Source organism: Zeugodacus cucurbitae, chromosome 6, assembly GCF_028554725.1.
Source record: "Zeugodacus cucurbitae isolate PBARC_wt_2022May chromosome 6, idZeuCucr1.2, whole genome shotgun sequence".
NCBI classification, from domain to species: Eukaryota; Metazoa; Arthropoda; class Insecta; order Diptera; family Tephritidae; genus Zeugodacus; species Zeugodacus cucurbitae.
In genome coordinates, this window is record NC_071671.1 from 7,687,628 (window position 1) to 7,701,312 (window position 13,685).

The 13,685-nt window shown below is 33.1% G+C and overlaps 1 protein-coding gene across 1 annotated transcript in view; it reads left to right on the plus strand.

Annotated features, from left to right (window-relative positions):
- LOC105210343 (serum response factor homolog) overlaps positions 1-8,967 on the plus strand; it is a 52,173-nt gene extending 43,206 nt beyond the window's left edge. The window contains exons 3-4 of the mRNA XM_011181228.3: positions 6,942-7,365; positions 7,638-8,967. Coding sequence (XP_011179530.2) covers positions 6,942-7,365; positions 7,638-7,864 — 651 coding nt within the window. The 3' untranslated portion in view covers positions 7,865-8,967. The remainder of the gene's footprint in view (positions 1-6,941; positions 7,366-7,637) is intronic.
- The last annotated feature ends 4,718 nt before the right edge of the window (positions 8,968-13,685 follow it).

Below are 13,685 nucleotides of genomic sequence, written 5' to 3' on the forward strand. Positions count from 1 at the left end.
TGGGAGCTATGTTTTTAGCTAAAACAGTTAAACATTATTTTTTTAGTATTTTGATTCCATTTTGCCTTTAGTAAATTGTACAAAAAATATTGATTTTTAACTAAAGAAATATTTTCCAAAAAATATTTTATTTTTAATATTATTATTATTTTTTTAACATTCTTATAAATATTTTTCGAAAAAATATTTAATTTTTATATTATTCTTATTATTTTATATTATTATTATTTTCTTCATATTCTTATTAATATATTAAATTGTTTATTATTAATTTTTTTATTGTACTTGTGCTCTCTACTATTGTATGAATATCAATTGATGTGGCTGATTCTCAGTATAATTCCTTGGGCGAACATGTATAAAATAATTAATCAATGAAAATATACTTTTATCCACAAGCTTGTTAGCAAAATAGTTTGAAAAATAAATAGTAGTCGAGTCTGAAACTTAAAAAATAATAATAAATTAAAAATATTAATTGAAACTCAATTAAAAAAAACTAAGTTAGGTTAGGTTGGTCTGGTAGGCCTGCGGGCCACGCATAGACCAGTTATGGTCCTATGCGATACCAGAATGGAGTGCCTTTACATGTTCCTTATGTAGTAGACATCGTTTAGGATGCCTGCGCCTGACGTGAATTTTAATAGCTTATGAGACTTCATTAACGCTATCTCCTCTAGCTTATTGTATTGTGGGGCCCCTAAGTACCTAAAACACTGTCTCGCTAACGCAGAATAAACGCACAAGAGATGCTCCACTGTTTCCTTGGTATATCGCTCTTGACATTTTCTGTATTCCTCCCGAACTGACAGCCCCATTTTATAGGCATGTGCCGCTACTAGGCTGTGACCGGTAAGAATGCCAACCATGGTCCTACAACCCTTTCCATCGAGTTCCAGTAGGAACCTTGTGTATTTTTTAATTACCGCTTTGCACATAACCTTTGCAGTTTTACACCCCGGTAGATCTTTCCAGCGAGATGTTAGTTTTCTTGCCATGCAACTGTCTATGTCGTCATACAGAATGTGCATGGGTTTACCGATGTTGATCATGTTTCCGGGTTACAGCTGTACACCACTCTTGGCAATCCCGTCTACGATTTCGTTGCCCTCGATGTCTTTATGGCCTGGCACCCAGTAGAAGTGTAGCCTCATATTCCTGGCGACCCTCTCCACCGCTGCCCTGCTGCCCAAGACACTTTTGGCCGATATTCGACACGAGGTTACTGCCTTGATTGCTGCTTGGCTGTCTACGTAGATGTTAATTTTAGAGTATTGGGCTTGTGCGTTGGAGGCCAGCTCTGCTGCCTTCCCAATAGCAAAGACCTCTGCTTTAAATATACTGCAGTGATTCGGCAGTTTGAAGGTTGTTTTATGCCTACTTCCGGACAGTATATCCCTGCACCTACTCTCTCATCCATTTTAGAGCCATCCGTATAGATATTTGGCCTTGCGCCAACCATCCTTTTCCATGTTTACCGTGAACTCTCTTTCCCAGTTAAAAAAAAAACTGAAATGGTCAAAAAAATAACCTCAAATGAAAGATGTATTGTTAAAGTTTTGTTTAAGCCCCTTTATGATTCTAAGTATAAATATTTTCGTATTTCAAATGATAGCAATTAGCATACATTAATTTGTGTTAGTGTAAAGTTATACGATCGCTTTGATATCCATAATATTATGTATATGTATGCAATTGTATATGTCTTGAATTTTTAGCATTTTTTTTTTAAATTGAAGAGTCCACTTTTTATTATTTTTATATATTTTTTGTTTAATTTTTAGACTATATTATTTCAAGTTATATTTTATTGATAAAATTGACAGGCAAATCTCATGAATATTGAATGCATCACCTACGACGACACTGAAATAGTAAATATTTTTCTCAGTTTTGGTGTTGAATATGATATTTGTTGCATTTTATATGAAAGCATAGAGCTTTCATCGCGAAGAGTGAAAGCTTCTTACCCTACTAATAGACTTGCTATGATTTACACTTTCCACATCTTCTTCTTTAGCAATTGTTTTATTGTATCATTTCTTTCATATTTAGACTCCAAAAATATTTAACTTTAAATTTAAAATTATTTAAAATTTAAATATTTAAAATTATCTATCTAAGCGAGGGACCACAATTTTCTTTAGACTTCTATTATACTTGCACTTTTATCGAAAGTTTCAAAGTCTTCACTTTGCTTTTAATCAACGGAGCTTTTCAAACTCTTATTTTGAAAATTTCTTCGACCTTTTTCGATTTCGAATATATGTATTTGTGTATTTTTATATTCCTTATAGAGCTTAAAGCTCACAAAAGTCTGATAAATAAAATCTAAATTCTCATATATCAAGCACTTAGATTGAAGATCTTTACCAATACTGGTCTGGTTAACCATATTGCAGTGAATTATCTATAGTTGAAGTGTCTAGCTATCCACTTTCAATTGTAAAATTTAGTCTTAGGGTATTCGTCCTTCATGTCTCCTAACATATTATGTGAGTTGAGTGAACCGAATATTCTATTTCACAAATTCAGTTCTCAATTAGACGAAAACTATTTATAACAATGTGTCCAAAACACTTTTTGAAATCACTAAAATTAGTGTTAGCTTGTCTAAACCTATTTATTATGCTACCTGAAATAATAAATAAAATGTAAATATTTATTAGACTTTAGATAATTAGTAAAGTGTATTTCCTCAAGGTTTCGAACTAATATCAATTATAACGAAGTAAACACTCCATTAGAATTTAAAAGGTCTGATGATGACATGAGAATCAACCTTATTCGTGTCATACCACGCTACATCTATCAAGTATATACTCCTCAGCGTTTTCTACAGAGTCCTCTGCTTTTGACTATCCCTAAATCGAATTCTTTTTCTTCTTCATTGATTATTTTTTTCAAAGAACAAAACAAATTTTAATTTTAACTTTACAATTCACCACTTAACGTAACCAACTGTACCATCATAAGACATCGGTTGGCTAACTGCGGCCGCCGGTCGTTCGAAGCAAAGTTCGACTAGCAGTCACTGCCAATGCGCATGTACTCGTACATATGTAAATGGGGTTTTGGTGAATCGTGTCACCACCCGCCCAAATGGCAGAAAAAACAACAACAAATACACAAAAAATGGCTAACAAAGAAAGCAATGAAATTCATTCGCCCCCAAAGACAATGCGACACAGTATAGTACTCTGGGGTACAGTACCAGTTGGCAGGCAACAATTGTGCGTTAGATTTAAGATCGCAAGCGCGTAATACAATTTGCATATTTGTTTCGAGTTCGCATAGTCACATACATAAGTATTCTACCAATTGTATATTAAGTACGAGCGGAGGCGGAGAAGTACGATAAGCACTGTTGACAGATTTTAAAGTTTGTTTAAATCCTTCTTTTTTTCTGAAAAAGAATGTTAGCAAATATTGACTACATAGCACCATCTCCCAAAATATTAGAGCGCTTTACGAATATCATGTCTATAAGAACCAAAATATTGGTTAGTTGAAACGAAAATCCATATACTTGGACTGCCTTCAATTTAGACCAGATTCCAATCGAATGATGAAATCCAGCTTCGGTTTGCAAATCATTCATTATCTGAAGTTTCACTGGTCGAGTGTGTAGAACCGGAGTTGTGGAAGCCGTGAGTTCATATTACAATTTAAGTTCTTCTGAAAGACATCCTATAAGCTCTGAGCCTTTAAGACATCGGTAAGATTGCTAGAAGACCGTTATTTCTAGGTTAATATAGGGATGAAGACCTTGAAAAAGCAAAAAAATAATCCTGATCATCTTGACTGACATTGCATTTGGTGGGCGATGCAGATGTTTCGATAAAGCGGAGTCTACGGACGGTTTCTGTTGTTATTGTTTTAGCGACAGCAAGAAATCCCTGAGTTAACAGATCTTGTCGGCATATACATTTGGATCCGGTCAATATCAAGTTACTTGTCTTATCCATGGTTGAGTTAATTCGGCTCCTGCCAGGAGAATGACGCTCTGCCACAAATTTTGGGTGACGATCGAATAGCAAATTGACCAGAACTGGTCTAAATTAGGTTTAGATATCCCCTAAGGCGCTAAACCACAAGGCATGAGGTTATAAATACCATAGCGAGCATTGTTATGAATGATTTATTCCGGACCTAAAGAACCAGTTCGGAGTCGTTGCAGGTTGTTCTAGCTGTTTGATCCTCTCGGAAAGCCAGACGAGTTTTGAATGTTTTGAGAGTTCTCTGAGAGTCATATTATTTTCTTTTTGTTAGCATAAAATTTCATACCTAGCTTGAGATTATCGTCCGGACCAACCACCAAGAAGCAATATGCTCATATATCAATAATTTTATTGTTAATTATTTTCATGGTGTTGCCAGATTTGTAAACCTTTCTGGGTGACTCTCGTACTCTGATCGCATATGTACTGGTATGCATATTTATGTGAGCGTATTCATTGAAAGCGCAACCAGCCGTAATGCAAAAGCGCCATCATCAATGAAACTGATCCCTTTGTGTGCACTTTTAGACACAGTTGAAGGCGCGCTGCTGCTGCCACTGCCGCAGTCGCTGTTGCTGTTGCTGCTGCTCATTCGTTGGTCATTTGGTTGAGCATTTGGTCTGTCAGCTTGCCGGCTGGCTGGCTGACTTGACCGAGCTGCTCGCTTGACTTAGCCTTTGTGCTAAGCGTTACTGGTGGCTCTAACTATGTGCGATGACGCGCTGTTTACTCGAGCTACCGCTGGCTGTGGGCTCTTGCGTTCACACTGGGCTGGGCTGGGCTCGCCGCGCTTGACTATTATTTGCTTAGCTCGTATCAACGGCGGCAGATGTAGAAGTTTTTTGCCTAATGCTGACGCGCTACAGCTCGCCGCCCTGCTGTATTTACAAGGCTGGCCTGACGACCCGACCGTCCGTCCGTCCAGGCGTTCGTCTGTCCAACTGTGCGCCTGTAATATGTATTCGTGAAATCGAGAAGGTGCATGCAACACAATTCACAATGCATTTCTGCATACACTTAATACAACGCTGAGCTAGCTTCTGTGTGTGTGTCACTTTATGGCTTTGTCCAATTGTTTCACCATGTGTATCTATTTTCTTTAACTTCACTTGGTGCTTTGCGTATTGTGCGTTGTTATTGTATTTTTGGCGGCGTTGGCGGCACGCTTTGCCTTTCAACGCTGCAATCGCCGAACATATGTTAGTTTGTCCGTATGTATTCACCAATTCAAATGTCCAGCTCGCGGCTCGACTCGACTCAGCTCAGCTTTGGCGACAATGCCGTGTAAACTGTCTAAGAATTATCTAAGCTTTATGAGCTCAATTACTGTCAGCGAATTCACGAAATCCAATAAGCTAACCGCCGCTGCCGCCGCTGCAAAATTTGTTTCCATTTTTGTTGTTGTTGTTTGTTGACGTTCGATTTTCGTGCGTAATTAGCCGATATTCGCAATAAGCGCTCATGTTTGGGGCGGCTAAAAACATTGCAACAAAGCACGTATTAATTAATTTGTATTTTCGAACAATTAATGCAAAAAAAAAATTTTCGAAAAATTCAAATTAAAAAAAAAAAAATATTAAAAATGTTAATTTCAAAAAACATTTTCTCGCTATTTTAGTCAGCTTTTAGCGACACTCGTAGGTGGCTTTGGCGTCATATGTGACTGATTGTAAATGACTCAACTGAATTGCTATAGATTTCCAAGGCGAAGCGTTGAGAATAATCGGATCGTATTCACAGAGAAGATGGCGTTACATAATGAAAAAAAATCGATAATATTTGCTTCTTAATCTCCGAATGACTCGATAGAGAGAACTAGAAGCATCTGTAGATCATAGTCGAAAGCTTTATAATATTCAGAAAGCCCATTGAGCAGTACTTAACTCATTCGGACCAACTAAATGTGCAAAATTTTAGGACTTAATGCTTATTGTTGTAACGGTTCAAACCTGCCTGAATCGGCCAACACAAATTAATTGTTATCGAAGTCATCTAACTGAAGGCACAGGAAACGAGCGATTTCGACAAAGTCGAAACAAAGTGAAAGAAGTGTTTGATGTGTGGGGTTAATTGGGCATGCAAAGAGGTTGTTAGTGTCCTGCTGGGACCTGTTGCTGGACATATGTTGAGTATGTCGGTGTTCAGTCTGTATAAGTAGGAGGTTAATCTACTGCAGTATCCAGAACTAAGTTGCGGTGGGGTCCCTTTTATTTTCGCGAGCCAAACTCAAGCTTGGTGTCTGGGATAGTTGCTGATTTCACTCCAGGTTTGACTCCATTCACGGTATGGGAGAAGAAAGGTGTCAATAGCTCCTCTGTGAATGATGTTTAGTGTTTGTCGGAAGACAGTCGCATCCGAAGTCCGGTATATTCTGATCTCACTCTTCGTTTCGTTGCTATCTCACTATTAGTGGTTTCTACGACCTCTAAGTCAACCTCAAATGTCTGATAGATTTTTCTTAAATTCCTTTTTAGTATCGGAAACAGCATATTGTCTTCCGTGATGCGTTTTTTATTAGAAAAAAAGGGAAAGCGAAAGAAAGATAGACTCGCAAAGGTTACCAAGGTTCTAATAGGTCAAAAACGACCTCACACTCTTAAAAAAAAAAGGGAAAGAGAAAGACAGAAAGACAGAAAAGCTCGCAAAGTCGGCCTTTTTATTTCAAGAATTTAGTTGAGGACTCAAACTCTTATATTAATGAACATACTCTCTATTGCTCAACCAATAGTAATGGAGTCATTAGTGAATTGATGTTCCGATCGGAAGTCGATACGATAACCGATAGGGTTCATAAGTACATGTCTTCGGCGGTATCATTTCTGTTAATAACCTTACTATACTTATAATTTTACTATATTTTTAATTTTTTATTGTTTCTACATTGTTAGATACTATTTTTTATCAGATTCTTTACACCTCCCTTTCTCTCTCTACTTACAGGAAGACCGTTCACCCCACTCGTCTGGCAATGAATCGGACGACTCATCCGATGCGGAATCGCCGGGACCTGCGCAATTGCAAGCAGTCAAAAATAGTGCGCTCACCGACGCGAGAACACAGGATAACTGTAAACAAGTTACTGCAGCAGCCGCAGCTGCCACAACCGGCGCTTCAACATCGTCGGCAATGACTACTAAGAATATTGGTTACGCAATTGCCGAAGATTTGACACACAATGCTACGGTGGGCGAAACGAAACTGAAGCACACTAACACAAATATCGCACAGCAAGAGCGACAACAAGCGTTGGCGACAGCCGAGTGCCACACCAGCTATGCGCCACCCACGGGCTTGACAGGATTGCCGCAGGATGTGTTATTGAAATTGATACAATCGGGTCACTTGCAGTTGCACACGGAAGAAGGTAATATTATTTCAACTTTTTTTTTAATTCTTGTAATTTTGTTTTAATTTTTGAAATATTTGTTTGAATCTTTTTTTTTAATTTTTTTTATTTTAATTTTTTTTTTTTTAATTTAAACTTTTTTTAATTAAACATTTTTTTTGACATTTTTTTTAAATTGCTTTTTTTGATTTAATTTTTTTAATAATATTTTTTTTTAACAAAACACTTTTTTTTATATTTTTTATGACATGTCAAAACCAATATTAATTATTCCACTCACCCATCCACAGATGGTAGCGGCCAACAGTACATTTCAATACCTTTAACCACGAACGCCGCTCAGACTTTGAAGTCACCGAAGGCGTCACCGACCACTCGCGTGGCCAACACTGAGACTGCCAAGGATATGCGCATGAAGGACTTGAAGTCGACATCAAAAGCCTCCACAACAAATAGTAGCAGTAGCAGCGGCGCTGCTGCGTTAGCTGGCTTGCCAATAAAGCAAGAGCTTGAATGAGATAACAAAGACTTGATATGCTTGCCCAAAAACAAAAATAAAAAATTTAAAATATAAACTATTAAAGAGAGTTAAAGAAAAATTTATAAAATTTTAAAAACTGAATTGCAAAGTTATAAATTCATTTTTAAGCCAATCATACATATACACACATACACATACAAACAGCACATTAGTGTTCCTAAATTATATTCTCAGAGATAAGTGGAAAAAAGTGAAAAGCATAAAGAGTGGTGAAAGTAAAACAAAGTAAGCCACAACCACGAGGAAATTTAATATGAAAGTTATTGTTAAACAATTTTGTTACTTTCTGCTTGTGTTTCGAAGCCAAATTCAATGAAAATAAATATTTATACCAACTATATATAAAATACAGAAAATGCGTTGTAATTTTTGAAAGCTGCTGAAATTATTTTTTTGTATAACAAAGTGTGCCTGTATTTAAATTTTTATTACTCTAACATTTTATTTATAATTTTATTAATTTATTAACATGTTTTTTATTTTATGAAGAAAAAAACTTTTATTGGTTTCTTAAATATAAATATGAATAATTATGATATTATAAAAGATATTACAAGCTGAAGCTTGCGATGTGTTATTTGACTCTATTTTTTTTCTTGTTGTGAAAAATTTAATAATTCTAAATTTTGAAAATTATATTATTTATTGTCCTGTCATTTATAAATTTCAATTGTTTCAGCTTAAGGGGTTAGGGGTAGTCAGAGACACGAAAAAAATGAGAATTTTCAGTAATTTTTTGCTATTAAATCATGTTATTTTACGAAAGTAATATTATGGCATTAGTACACAAAAATAATGTTTTGACTTGAAGTCATGAAAATTTGAAGAAAAAATATTGTAATTTCCACAGTTATAGCTGTTTGTGTTGACCCAGTTTCAAAAAAAAGGTCCTTGTGGTGACAATCATAAATCTTTGTAGATTAATCCAAAATCGAACGGATATTAAAAAATAGTTATATAAACAGATAACCGATTCGGATTAAAGCTTTATTTTTTAAGTAACAAAATAGCGGCCTCTGGAATTATTTTTTTATATTTTTAGGAAAAAATCAATAAAATTGGTCTTAAAAAATCGAATTTTTTGGAAAAAAGGCTTCAATCATACCCAGTATTATGTCTTCTAAAAGCTGTATAAAGTTCTTTGAAATCTACTGAGCAGTTTTCGAGTTACAGTTTTGTCATCAAGTTCAAAAAACATGGTTTTAAGAAAAACGCGTTTTAAAGTTCCACCCGTGCGTTTTGGATTTGTCGAATAGCTCTTTACTATTTGTCGAATAACTCGAAAAGTAATTATCGGATCAACTTCAAATTTTCAGAGAATAATTTTTAGATATTACGCTTAACGAAAATGCAAAAAGAAAATTTGATTTTATGAAAATCCTGACTACCCCTAAGCTCTTAAATTACCTACCTGAAATCAGCTGTGTTAAACACTTGTACATAATTAATTTATGTTTTTATTTTTTTTTTCAGCATATTTAACATTTCAAATTGTATTTAATTAATTAATTTGTTTATTTTTTACTTAAAATTATTTTTTCTTTAATTTTGATTATTTTTTTATATAAACTTTGTGCCATATTTTATGTTAAATCATTTAAATTATATATTATTTAGAATTTAGAATTTTTCCTTTTTGTTTCCTAACTTTTTTGAAAGTATTTTTTTATAATTATTTTGAATTAATAAATATATTTTCTTTAATTAATTATATTTTATTTAATTAATTTTTATTTTATTTTATTATTTTTTATTTTATTTTATTATTTTTTATTTTATTTTATTATTTTTTAATTAATAATAATTTTCATATTTTTTTTAATTATAAAATATGTTATTTTAGTATTTATTAAGTATTGTCTTATCTACCTAAGATAACTTTAACACTTTAAAATAGTGTATTATTAATTTTTTTTTTAGTTTCTATTATTGTTTCCAATATATTTTTAAATTAGTAATACATTTATTTTTACATATTTTTAAATATTAACAACACTTTATTTTTATTTTTTTAATTTAAACAAAAATTTCAATTTATAAAATTTTTGTGATTTATTTGTTTAATTTATTTCCTACGGTATTTATTATTATTATTTTTTTATTTAAGTTATATTTTATGGAAAAATTAACATTTTTAATTTACTAAGAGCTATTCAAATTACATAAACATACAATTAGAAAAAAAAGTAATGGCTTAATGCTTGAAATAATTTGTATAATTATTAAATTCTATTTGTTTTAACTATACGCTATGCTTGTCAAGAACAGTTCGTTAAAATATACTATTTTTATTTTTTCCTTAAGGCAGTAATCTGTTTTACAGGCTTCAAAAAATCGATTTTTTTGTTTTGTTTTAAATCTCTTCCAAAACTATCCAAGAATATGTCTTTAAAATTCCAGAGGCCAATTCGACATATTTTCGAAGCTAGAGCAGTTTTAGTGGTCGAGCGTCGAGCAAGTGCGTTTGCTCTCCGAAAACCTTAAAGCGCGTTTTCTCGAGTTTTCATTTTCACAAGTGTTAGAAAACGGTGCCGGCGATAGCAAAAAGATTATATGCCCGATCGAAAAAAAACCAAAGTGATCTAGCTTCAGTATTAAATTATCTTCTATTTGAACTAAAAAAGTTGGACAAAAGTATTATTTAAACTACTTGTTTTGCAACTTAAAGTCAATTTTTTTTTTTCTTAAAAAAGTGAATTTTTTTTTCAAACTTCGAAAAAATTTGGAATTTTATAACTTCTTTGGTATTTTTTTAGTTCATAAAGAAAAGAAACTTATAAAAATTAAAAAAAAAATTTGGTTCGACTGTTTCAGATGCATCGCACGACAATCGCATTTACAAGTGCAGAATCCAGGCGCTCCAGTTAAATACTTACAACTTTGAAAACATTTCAATATATTTTAATAATAAATATTGTTTTTTAAGCCTTAAATATAGTACACTATCGTCTTAAAATTACGTTTACCGCAATCATTTCCTTCCCTTTCAAAAAAAATTGCTAAAAAACGCTTTTTTTTTGCTTCTAAAGCTTTTTTTTACATATTATTAAATATTAACAGCATTTTTTATTTTTTTAAATTTATGAAATTTTTCGAATTTATTTTTTAATTTATTTCCTACATTATTATTTTTTTATTTGAGTTACATTTGATGCATTTGCTTTCATAATTATATGAACATGAAAAAAAAAATAAAAATAATAATAATATACATATATGTAAACATATTTCTTAAGATAATATTTTTATATAATATGTAAAATACCTCCCAATTTTCAATTTATTTATAATATAGTTTCAAAGAATTGTTTTCAATTTAATTTTTACATTTTATTTTATTTTATTAATTTTTAATTTTTTTTTTCTACTTTGTTATATTTTTTTATAAGGTAAATTCTATAATTGTTTAATATTTACAAAAAAAAAGAAAGAGATATGTATATAATATTGTTGTTATATATTGTTAATATTACTTATCGCTGATGTCTAGCTTAAGATCTTAAAAAATATTTTAAATTAATTTTAGTTTATTTATTAATTGATTAATTGCTAAATATTTGCTCTTTGTTATTATTTTTATACAAAATTGTTTTTAAATATTTAATTTTAAGTTTTTTAAATTAATTGCTAATAGCACAAATATTTCTGCTGTTTATTATTGTACTAGCTGTGGCCGCGATTTCGTCCGCGTGGAATAGTGATTTTGGGCTTCGTCTTTATCTTCGTCCGCGTCAATTTCTGTTATCAAAGAACTTCTGCGTAAATTATATTTTTTGTTTTATTTTCTGGTGGCAGAAGAACATATTGATTTTCTCCGCAACCTGATCTTGACAACGCGACATATAGTAATTGGCCATGTAAAAGCAATCTTTGCGTAAATCGATCCCCACGTGTTTAAATGTTTGCCCCTGCCATTTATTAATTGTAACGGCGAAAGATAGCTTAAGGGGAAATTGAATTCGTTTAAAATTAAAAGGTATATCATTTGGGATCATCGGGGTGCGAGGTATAAGTACTGTTTGCCAACCGCTGGACCAGTCAAAACTATTGCAACGATCACGTTATTGCGAAGAAATTTGACTTGAAGTCGGGTCCAGTTGCATAAATTAGGTGGTTTCAGATTTCTAAGTAAAATTATGGGGGCGCCTATTTTTAGCTTAAGGGAATGTGGAGGAAGGCCACTTGGGTTCAAAGAATTTAGAAACTCCTGTGGGTGATGGACCACATCTTCTTGATCCATTACATTATCAATAGATGTGTATGTGACTATATCTCCTTCAAGTTTATTTAAAATTATGTCATTAATTTCGTCCACGCTACTGTTTCTCGCCGCCAATATTGCCCTTTGACACATCCATTGGTGATCTTTATTTTCTATTTCGCTGATGTCAGGGTAAACTTTTAATATTAAATCCTCAATGTTACCTACTCTTACTCCTAAATCGAGATCAATTCCAATTTTATTTTGAAAATGAAACTTCCATAATGGAGAACTTTTAAGGTAAGACTTTACAATGTCTGCTCTAGTTCCCCTACCTATTACGGGTAAAGTTTGTCGAAAGTCCCCAGCAAATATAACAGTAATCCCATCAATGATTTTATCACAGCTTCTAAGATCTCTAAGAGTTCTGTCTAGAGCTTCTACGCTACTGCTAAGGCTAGCTGTCCCTGAGACCTTACTTTTGCTAATATAAGATAGTAATGAATGTCTTGCCGGTCCCACCGGGAGCGTCCAAAAAAAATCTTCCTTCATTGAAACGAACATTTTACAGAACACCATTATACAGTGTCACCTGGTCATTAACTAATCTTGGTTCATTTTAAATAATATACTCATTTAATTCAATTATATCATATGGTTTTCGCAATGCTACTTCTAACGGGTCCAAAAGCGAATAATTTCTTTGATGCAGGAAGCCCAAAATCAGTTAGGGATTTGTCGCAAGCCTCATGAATTTTATCTTCTATTATGATTAGTCCATCATTGTATACATAACTTTTGTGTATCTTGAACCGCTTTCGCAGCGCAAGGAACGGAAGCCCTCAAAGATAAATAATTTCCCCCGTTTTTTACACATTTACCACTGTTTTCGCAGCGTGATGCTATATAGTCTATAGCCTTCCTCTGTAAATGGACTATCCAACACAAAAAGACTGATTCAATTCGAACCAGTAGTTTCGGAGATTAGCGCGTTCAAACAAACAAACAAACAAACTCTTCAGCTTTATAATATTAGTATAGATTATATTTAAATATGAATTTCTGTAATTATTATTTTCTGTATATAATTTTCAATCATTCATACAGTTTTTAGCTATTTAACGCCTCATTTTGTATTCCGCTTTGTTAACTAGTCACATCATTTCCATACAAACCAACACACATGCCTACCTACATTCAGATAAAATATTTAAGTACATTACACATTTTTGTGGCATTACTGTGCACAGATACATTAATATGTAATATGTAGTTTAATTGCATGCGGCTGCATCACGCCACAAGCGTTCCATTGCTTTGCTAATTGTATTTCTAACTGGCATTTGTGGCTTATTCAGAACTTAGAAATTTTATGACATTATTTTTATCGATTATGAATTATTATTATTATTGTCGTGCGCACACTCACATTCATTGTGATCGCAATTAGCATGCTCCGCTGGCTGTGTACGCTTGCTGACTTGCGCATGCGCCTACCGCTTATCATGCTCATCCCGTACGAGAGATCACAAGACGAGTATGTCGATAGATACCTACCTACATGCAACGGATGAAATCGCGCGCAAACACGCTTCC